The sequence below is a fragment of the Cynocephalus volans genome, chromosome 10 (assembly GCF_027409185.1).
Source record: "Cynocephalus volans isolate mCynVol1 chromosome 10, mCynVol1.pri, whole genome shotgun sequence".
Taxonomy (NCBI): domain Eukaryota; kingdom Metazoa; phylum Chordata; class Mammalia; order Dermoptera; family Cynocephalidae; genus Cynocephalus; species Cynocephalus volans.
Window position 1 is genome coordinate 109,106,396 of NC_084469.1, and position 10,018 is coordinate 109,116,413.

At 58.3% G+C, this 10,018-nt stretch overlaps 1 protein-coding gene across 4 annotated transcripts in view; it reads right to left on the reverse strand.

Moving 5' to 3' along the window:
- CHERP (calcium homeostasis endoplasmic reticulum protein) overlaps positions 1–9,215 on the reverse strand; it is a 19,051-nt gene extending 9,836 nt beyond the window's left edge. For 2 of the 4 annotated variants that reach the window (XM_063109682.1, XM_063109683.1), the window contains exons 1-7: positions 9,132–9,215; positions 8,644–8,817; positions 4,771–4,955; positions 3,571–3,708; positions 3,253–3,404; positions 1,378–1,489; positions 1,183–1,272 (exon numbers count right to left, since the gene is read on the reverse strand). In XM_063109682.1, coding sequence (XP_062965752.1) covers positions 1,183–1,272; positions 1,378–1,489; positions 3,253–3,404; positions 3,571–3,708; positions 4,771–4,955; positions 8,644–8,817; positions 9,132–9,156 — 876 coding nt within the window. In that variant the 5' untranslated portion in view covers positions 9,157–9,215. Of the gene's footprint in view, positions 1–1,182; positions 1,273–1,377; positions 1,523–3,252; positions 3,405–3,570; positions 3,709–4,770; positions 4,956–8,643; positions 8,818–9,131 lie in introns of all 4 variants that reach the window. The other 2 variants (XM_063109681.1, XM_063109680.1) reach the window with 1 other exon arrangement.
- Between the last annotated feature and the right edge of the window lie 803 nt (positions 9,216–10,018).

A 10,018-nucleotide genomic window follows, 5' to 3' on the forward strand; every position in this document is an offset into this window, starting at 1 on the left:
TGACAGCCATGCCTTGGGCTGCTGTTTGGCCATTAAAAACACATTGCTAGGGGCTGGCTGGCTGGCTCGGTTAGAGCGCAGCTTTGTAACACCAAGGTCGTGGGTTCAGGTTCTCCTACTGACCAGCTGCCCCTGAAAAAAGAAACAAAAAATCCCCCACATCACTGACCAACATTCTAGGACACGTTCACCAGTTCTGCCTCTTACTTGCTCCATGGCTTTGAGCAAGTCACAACCTTCCTGAGCCTCAACTGCCTCACCTGTAAAACGGGACAATAATAGGACGCACCTCTGAGGGCTTCAGAAGAACGCAGTAAAAAGCCACATGGAAAGGGACCAGGGTGGTGGCAGCTCAGTAAATGTGAGCTGCTAGCAACAGATCAGGAAGAAAAAGGCAGTTAACCTAACTGTGGCGTGATGGGGTGATTCGGTGATGTTTATTTAAAGAAAGAACATTTAGGAAAAGTATGAAATGTGCTCTCCTTGTCTGCTTTTCTGAGCATGAAACCCTCTCCCCTTTGGGAAGGGTGGCGTTTAGGACCGTCACAGAGAACAGTCAACATGTAACTTCTGACATTCAAACCAGGACTTTGCAGAAACGTAACTGCCTCCTGGCCTGACTGAGGCAAGTGGTGTGAAATGTGTGTTTCTAGCAGCTGCAGAGGGACAGTGATGCCAGTGCTACTTTGAACTTGACCAAGGAAACCCATCCCTCCCCCCTCCCTCCCTCCATGCCCTGGACTTGGCTGAGCCCCCGCTCACTTGAGCAGATGCCCCCTCCAAGAGCAGGCAGAAGACTGTGGGGACAGCTGTGACAGCCTAGACTGTGTCTGGGCATTTTCAGGCTCCAGATCAGGACAGGCCAAAGATACCCCCCAGAGCATTGACTCAATCAGGCAACCTGTTTACAAGTGTGCCAGGAAAAAGTCAGGCAGGGCACACCTGGGAGGGGGGCAAACCAGGCACTGCCACTCACTACCATCTGAGAGGCACACCTGGGAGCCCAGGCTGGTAAATGTCACCAGAGGCTCTGCAATCACCACTGCCATCCCCACGGCAGGGGATGTGGACTCCCTGACATCTAGAGATGTGCTGGGGGGCCGATGCTGCCTGCACACTCAAACCTCTCTTGGGGCACCCACCCTGCTCCTGGGGCTGTGCCAGTGGGAGGGCAACACTCACCTGGTACTGGCCAAGCCCCAAGGCTGGACTCTGTAACTGCTGAATGATCGAGTCATCAAAGTAGCCATTCTTCTCCCAGAGCTGCAGGAGCTGGACATGGAGGAGGAGAGAGGCCATGTCAAAGGGGAAGAGTCAGGAGGCTCCCTGGCCCCCCTACACCCCACCGGCCCCAACGCCCCCAGTGGCCTCACACACCCGGGCGATCTTCTGCTGTTTGTCCTCCTCCACGGCCAAGAAGCTAGTGCAGTAGATGGGCACCACCACCTTCTGCAGGGCGGCCAGCAGCTCCCGGGCCTGCTTGCGCTGGCTGTGAGGGAGAGACCTTCCGCGCGTCAGGGCCCTGGGGCGGGACCCGGCCACGCGCCCGTTACCATCGCGGCTCCAGCCACAGCACCCTCTGCCTTCTCAGGAAACGGGTCCCCAACCTGGCTGGGGCAATGGCTGGGCTCCCCACCAAAGCCGTGCTGGTGCCCAGGCTCGAGGGCTCAGGGCAGGGGCAGATGGACAGCGAGCGGAGGGACAGAATGTAGCCTTGGGCCATCCAGAGCAAGGTCTTTCACCTTGGTCCCACTGTCAGTAAAATAACCCTCCCTCTCCATGCTGTCAGTGAGGATGGAGGGACACAGGGTCTGCGGAAGCCCTCAAGTGCACGCAAAGGGCGGAACACAGCTGCTGGTGGGGTCAGGGCCTTGTCTACGGGTCACCAGCTATGCACAAAGAAACCTCAGCTCAGGCCAGGCCTCTCAAGAGGAGGAAGGCGTGTGTCTGTCCTTCAGGCATCTAGGATGCTTTAGATGAGGGACCATGTGCTGAGCCAGGTGAGCACTTGGCCCCACATCCTCTCTGGGCCTCTGAGCAGAGCTGTGGGAGGCACTCTATGCACAAATAGCCTGTGGAGGCCCCTGCAACCGTGAAATGACATGGCCCCGGGCCCCAGTGTTGTGGTAGCTGAGCCAGGAAGTCCCATCTGCTGCCCCCGGGGACAGACGCAGGACGGGAGAGCAGCTCGTGCCCCTTCTGGCTCCAAGCTCAGCAGAGGGAGCTCAAGGAGCGACCAGGGGCTGGGAAGGGGGAGGCCCAGAGAGGACAGGGCAAGCAGCACCAGGAGTGGCGAGGACCAGGCCTGTCCCTGCAGAGCTGCCAGGGGAAGGGAGGGGTGCAGAGGAGGTTCCCAGAGAGCGGCGCTTATTCCCAGCAGGAGAGAGATACAGCAATGATGCAGGGAGTGGCTGAGCGAGCCGGACCCGTGTCCCATCTGCCGGATGGGAGGCAGGCCGGGGAGGAAGACCTGAGCTGGGCTGTGTATGGCACGCGGGGCAGGGTGGAAAGGCCAGGCCCGTTCCTCCGCTCTCCCAGGAGCCAGCTGGTCAGCCCACCCAAGCTCAAAGGCCAGTGTGGCAGGTGGCCTTGATGGCTACGTGCTAAACATGCTCAGCCCACTAGCGGCACGTGTCTCCTCCCCATGCCCACTGTGGCCCAGTTTTGGCTTCTCCCATTAACTCTCATCAGAAGGCACTCGCCTGGCCTCGGGGAAGGCGGGGATGACTATACTGTGAAGGATCTGAGGGGGCCAAGACAGAGATTCAGCAACAGCAGTCCCTCAGAGCCCCAAGAGCCAGGTCAGGGCTGGAGAAGGGGGCTCCATGGGAAGCTTCCAACAGCAGAGCAGGGTCAAGTGACCGCACGTGCAGACCAGGGAAGGGGAGGGGGTGGCGAGAGGCAGCAGGAGGCCATGGCGCCCAAGGCCCATCTTGCTCAGATGGCCAGAAGCTGTCCCAGGAGAGCAAGGAGCGGAGGGAACAGTGGCCCAGGGAAGCAGCAGTGTTCCTGGTGAGGCCAGGGAGAGGCCAGGCATGGGGTGAGGGAGGGTGGGGTGCCGAGACCAGTCCCAGCCCTCCAGACAAAGGGCTCCTGGCTCCGAGAGACCCTTCCCTGGGGTCTTTGGACAAGTGACCCCCTAGTCCTGGGACAGGCCAAGCCAAGCTGCTGGCCGCAGAGCAGCCGCCTGGGCGAGGGCAGGGAGGTGCGAGAGGACGTGGGCCTTGGGGCCGGGCGGGCGGCGGCACTCACCAGTGGTGCAGCACGTCGTTGATCAGGTAGATGAGGTGCAGCCGCAGCTCGAAGTGTGCGCCGTCGGCCGTGATGCGGTTCCGGAGGTGGCCAGCCATCAGCTCGCAGTGCGGCGGGGACTTGGCATTGCTGAACATCCAGTTCTTCCCGGCCTGCGAGAGCCCCGAGCGCGCGTCACCCTCAGCCCAGGGCAGTGATGCTGGGGTCAAGGATGGAGGGGAAGGCACCCCTCAGAGCTGCCCAGCCCAGACAGATGCCTGCCTCGGGATGGGGCCAGCAGGAGCTCCAGGTCTTGGGAGCCCCCACAGCTGTCCTCACCGAGATGGCATCCTTGGTGCACGTGTCAATGATGGGCTGCAGCAGGTTGTCGAACTCGTTCATGTCCAGCTGGGTCTCCTCCAGAAGCTTCTGCATCTGCTGCTCTACTGCATGGGCCACGGCTGCCGTCACCTGCTCCTGGGAGGTCAGGTGGGACCGAGCCCGAGTGAGGAGGGACCCTGCTCTCAGGCCCTAGCCCTGCACCTGCTCCAGGGCCGTGCTCCCAGCAGGGATGGGGTGGGGAAGTGCCAAGGATGAATGGGCTCTGGGTGGCCAGAGGTGAGTCCCGCTCCCTCGCCCGTCCCCAGCACAGAGAGATCCCATCCCTCCCACTCGCAGCTGCCCGCCACAGATCTGTGAGGATAAAGCCGGACAAGACACACTGGGGGATGTCTACCTCAGGGGATAAAGATAAAGACCCAGAGAAAAAGGGAGCCCCTGCCATTCAATTAAACAAAAAGCAAAGGAAAACTGGTGACGGGTGTGAATGAACAATATGGTAGGACACAGTCACGGTCACTGGTCATCTGGGAAGAGCAATTTAGGACACAATGCCGCTCCTGTCCCTTCAACTGGTAAAATCAGCTGCTGCAGGGACAGGCGGCCAGTCAGGGCTGGCCCAGGCCATGACAAGCCCTGGGCAGGGAGCAAGTGCCACCACTGCCACAGGTTTTGCTGATGGTGACAGGATGAGCGATTTCAGTCTCGAACACATATAAAGCTGGGGCCAGCATCTCGCAGCACTTGTGTTTATTCATCTTGACTGTCTGGCAACATATCCTTACGGATGGACTGGGACAAAAGGGTCCATTCCCACCTAGCCACCACGGAGGCGTGGGTGAGTACCAGAAGCCATCTGGCAGCACCTGTCGTACAACTTCAAATGTGCATACTGGACCCACACTCCTACTTGGAGGGTCCACCCCAGGGGACAGGTGTACATGTGTCCAAAAAGCACATGGAATGACTTCAACAGGATGAGAAGACTCAGTGTCTGGCGTCAGGGCTGGGGTGACAGCAGCTGATGTGCACTGAGCCCTTGCCAGTGGGTTGGGCCTATCCTTGGCACTGGGCATGGTAAGGAGTCCTCATGACACCCCTCATCCTTTCCAATACACAGGTGCAAAAACCGAGGCACAGGCTGAGCTCCTGTTCCCACCTGAGGGCTGAGAGGGGAAGGGGGAGGAGCAGGCACCCTACCTGTCTGAGGGCCAGCAGGTGCTGTTCCTGCTGCTGGAGGTTCCACTGGCTCTGCTGGATGAGCTCGTCCATGGATGGGGTGCCCTGCGTCGGCGCGATGGGGGTGGCAGGGGCCAGCGGGGGCTGCGGCAGGGGCGGCAGGGCTGCTGCGGGCTCCAGCTCGGGGGCCTGCTGCTTGCAGATGACTGGCAGGACAGGAGCAGAGGTGGCCCCTGTGAGGAGCTGGCCGGGGCCCAGGTGTTCCCTCAGCTGCCTCTCAGGGCAGCTCTAGGCCAGAGGGGCCTCACCCTTGCTAGGGACTCAACATCCACAAGAGGGCTCTGTGTAGCCCCCCAACCCCCCAAGTCTGCCTGCTCCCCAACTTGGAGCCCAGCCCTCCACCTCACAGGGCCCCACCCACCTGCCCTTCCACCTTTGTACCCTTGGAGACCCTTGGGACAGCCACCTCACCACCCTCTTGCTAACACCATCCAGTCCTTGCCCACTGTCCTTCCAGCACAAGCCAAGCCTGAGCCCATTCACCCCCATGCCTCATCTAGGCCTGAACCCATGATGACCTCAGGCCACGGCCACTGCCAGAGAAACAGCACTTCTCCAACAGGGTCTCTCATCCCCCACCCTTTTCAGCAGCTCTCTTACCTCTGTCACTGTCCCCTAATCTACCAGTTCACTTTCAAGACACCATAGCCACCAGGACCCTGGACATCTGGCCCCAAGCCCACGACCCTGCAGCCCCACAGTAGTAGAGACACGTGAGCACACCCTGAGCATGCGCTGCACCCTTCCCAACTCCCCACCCCATCTTCCTTCTACCAACTCTCTTCCGATCTCCAGCCCTTGGAGAAGGGGACCCTACTGCACTCAGGGGTCCATCCAGTTTGAGACACCCATTCTGCTGCAGGAGACTGGGTCAGAGACACCCCAATTCTGGCCAGATGAGATGGGAGGGGAGGTTTTCAGGGACGCTGCTCGTAAGGAGGTCCTAGACCAGATGGCCTGCCTCCCTCTCCACCTTTGGGCCTGGTCTGGTCTGAATGTGATCACGCACTGCTGGAGCCCTCCTGAGTCCCATCCCAAGGGATCCGGCCTTTGGACAAAGCCAAAGAAAGCATGGTGGGGTGGAGGGTGGAAAGGTATCGTCCAGGGCCCATCGCTGGGCACCCAGTTACTGCTCACGACTGACTGGGCCTTCTGGTACATGCACCAAGGGCACCCCATGGACGATCCGCAATTTTCGGATCTCTGAGTCTCAGCCCTCTACCCTCCCAGGGACACCGCTTTCTGAAATCTGTTCTCTCTCTTATTCTTTCAATTTCTCCCTCTTTACTGACTCCTCCCCAGCATCAGAACACTCCCCAGTCTGCTGTGTTTAAAAGCTCTCTCTTAACCTCACACCCCACTCTCAACAACTTTACAGCCAGTATTCCATCTTCAATTCTTCACTCCCCTCTATTGCAACCCATGGCTGTCTGGCTTGTGCCCACCACGCCCACCCCTCAGGCCCACTGGTTTGCCATAGGCATTGCCTCTGGCCTGGCGCTCCAGACACACCCTCCCAACCTCCATGGCTGGCACAGCTGCCCACCCAGCTGCCCAAACCAGAAACCAAGGTGTCTGCACCTCACACTAACACACCACAAGATGTCATCAAATCAGCCTGCTAGATCACATTCCAGTCTGTCCACATCCCTGCTGTCACCTATATCACCCTCAGAACCAGTCTCCCTGCGTGAGATCTTTGCCTCTTCTCCACACGGCAGTCATAGCGCGGCTGCTCACTGTGGTCCTTGCACCAGCCCCAGGTGACAGACGGTGGCGGAAATGGCGGGGGAGCGTTTCAATACTCGTATAGCAATTTGATGTTTCCCAGTTCGCATTTTTATCGTATTTTGCAAAAGTCCTGGTCTTCAACAGACCAATGGTGTCATTAAAAAAGCAAAACCCCCAAAGTGGCCCTTCACCACAGAGTTTGCAAAATGCCTTTCTAGAACAGTCCTGGGGCTCAGTCCTCTCACGCTATTTACACAGGGTCGGCTGCACTGCAGATAACCCTGCTCCAGAACACAGACCCGAAACCCTTCAAGAGCCCCTCAAGCTTCTAAGACGAATGCCCTACTCCTCAGCAAGCCAGCCTTCCCTACTCTGTGTCCTCAGTTCTGGCCATGCGAAGAATCCTTCCTTCTCTGGGCTTCGGCTCCCTGGAGCTTTGCCCTGCTCCACCTCCCCAAGCTCCTTCCTCTGCCTGGAACACATTGCTCCCCTCAGTTTTCCCCTGGATAACTCTGACACATTCTTGAGATCCCAGCCAGATCATCCGCACACACAGAAAGCACTTCCTGATCCCCAATTTTCCCTTGCTATAAGCACCCTCTCTTTTCTTTGCTAGGGCACTGAGTCCCAAGCAGCCCCCAATTTCTGACCCCGCAGGGTGGAAGTGGGCTGCCATCACAAGGAAAGCAGCTCTCAGCTCACAGTCACTGAAGCCATGACACTGCCCAAAGCACCTTCCTCCCCTGCCTCATTATGCCGCCGCCCCCCCCTCATCAATATCTAATTGGTGCCTAAGTTCATGGATTCTCCCCCTTAACTCCACCTGTCCCCACGCCTACTTGCTCTGACTCCTCCTGCTGACTTAATTCAGACCTTACCATCTTTTGCCTGAGCAACTGACCCCATTCATTCCCCTTGTCAGCTTCAGAGGTCCCAGCCTCTACTCATGCCCACCTCCAGCCTCACCACCACACAGGCCACACAAACCTGATCCTGCATGAACCCTTGTTTTAAACTTTTTTATGGTTTCCCACTACCTTCAGCACGTTTCAAATGCTGGAGCTAAGAAATGATTGCTCTAGAAACACATAAGTACGTACAACGTTTTCCGTACAATTTCAGACAGCTGATCTCCCCCACCTCCATCTCAAACCTAAACAGGCACCAAAACAACCCCTGGACTAAGGGGGAAACCCAAACCTTCCCTGGCAGTTAACACTCCAGATCAAACCCTTCCTCCTCATACACACATTCTATGTGCCAGCCATGCTTGGCCTCTCGTGGGTCCTCTCACAGATCCTTACACAAACTGAGCTTGTTCAAGCCACTGCACCTCTGTGGTGTCCTACCTTGCAAACTTTCCATCGAACACCGACCAAGTTTGCCTTGCAGACTTTTTCCATAGAACACCGACTACTAAGGTACAATGACGACACACACCATGTTGTAGTTTAGGGAGCATTCACCCCTTAATGCCCATTTGCTTTGCAAGCCCCTACTCATTCGTTCAAGCAACATTTCTAGAGGTTGGGGATCTGCATGACAGATGTGGATCCCGTCCTCAGAAACCTCACCACCTCGTGACTAGTTTTCCATTACTCATAAGACTAGCTGTGTTTCCAACCCCATCTTAAACTCTTAGAGGGCAAGGCCAGAATCCTGATGTCCAACTGAATGAATATCAAGAAACCTTTGCCAAGAACTTAAACCAAGAGAGACAGTTCTTTTCGACCTGGACCGCAGACACCTGAAATGCACAAAAATTTGCCAGATCTACAAACAACCCGCAAAAGAGGCTACAGTCCGGCCTGTATCACCTCCTCCCTGAAAAACACTGGAGCGGCCGCTCTACTTCTGCTGATCTCAGTCATCACGTCTGCAAAACAACAGAGGAATCCCTGATCTGCAGCCCAGGATCAATAACCTCGTTCTCCATCACACGCGGATCCAGCAGCCGCTCGGTGCTGGGTCCCAGAACAGCGGAACGATCTTGAAGGCTGAACGGCCCCACTGCACGGAGCAAGAGCGGGCGACCCAAGAGAAAGCGGTTTGTGGCAGAACCCGGACTGGAATCCGAGCGAGGGATCGCTCGAGGAGACTCACGCTGCTGCTGCTCCAACGCCAGCTTGCACTTGTAGTAACTGTAAAACTCGCCTCCAAACAGAAACGAGAATTTCGGGTTGTCCTTTTGCTTCTCCATTGTCATTTTCTCAAACTCGGGACCGTTGCGAGCCACGAACTGAGCCAGCTTGTCGATGACATTTCGAAGCTCCTGGTCTGGAGAACGGAGAAAAGGCCACGCGGGTCTTCAGCGAGAACCGCCCAAACCCGGGGAGCCCTGGCGCCCCAACCTCATCTCGTCGGCCGGCCAGGGGTCCCCAAGGATGGGACCGGGAGAGGCCTCCCTTGTACGAATCCGGATAGGGGCCACACGCTCGCCGGGAATGCGGGAACCCACGGGAGAGGCCGCGAGCGAAGCCGCGAGGCCGAGCCCCGCCCCCTCCCAGGCCCGGGGACTCCGGGAAGCGGGGCGCAGCCCACAGGGGATTCCGGGGAGAGAGAAACGGACTCCCGGCCGGGCTAGACCTTACCATCGGGCGGCAAAGGCATCTCCATGGCTCCAACCGCGGGGAACGTCCTCCGGCGCCGCACGATCGCCCACCAGCGCCGTCTGCGGAAGCCGGCCGGAAGTGGCGCGAGGAAGCCGTTTACGGCTGGCTTCGCAGGTCGCTTCCGCCCGCCACTTACGGCGGTCGCCGGGAAACCCCGGAAGTGAGCGTAGGGGGCGGGCAGGAAAAGGCCGCGCGTGTCCAGTCGCGTGGGAGGGGCTAGCGAGGCGCACGTGCGCAGGCTTCCCCGCGCATGCGCCAAGCGGAGTCCGTAGCGCGGGCGCTGAGGGATGGTCAGAAGTTCGACGATGGCTGCTTGTCCGTTGCGGCCGGGGTATCCCACGGGCCTGCCTCGTGGACCGAGGGGCTGGCTAGCTGCGTTGTCCGCCGGACAAGGGGTCTGGGGAGTTCCTGCCCGGGTCAGGTCCTCTGTTTCCTTCTCGCGGGTGCGGCGAGGAGACTTCGGGGTGAGGTAAGGGCGGGATGCTCCGGGCGGCCGGGGGTGGAAGCGGAGCTGGGAAGCCACGGACTTGGCGGGGGGGATCGCAGCTGGGCTTTTTAGGTTCAGAAGATCCTCCTGCTCGGGCTCTCCCGTCTTACCCTTTGCTTTGGTAAGGAAGCCTGGGGCGGAGGACTCTTCCTCCACTGGCCTCAAGCTGCAGGCCCGGAGCGCACAGCGCCTCCCTCAAAGATGCAGTGACGTTGCTTCTGAAATGATGAGGCTGCCACATGCTCATTGCTGTGGTCTGTGGACATCCCCTCTAGTCCGACCCTCTTGGGATTACCTTTGTTAACTCTTGGTTGGCTGTATCTATTTTTTCTGTGCAAATGGATGTATACGTATTTTAGAGTCATTTCTTTTATTGCTA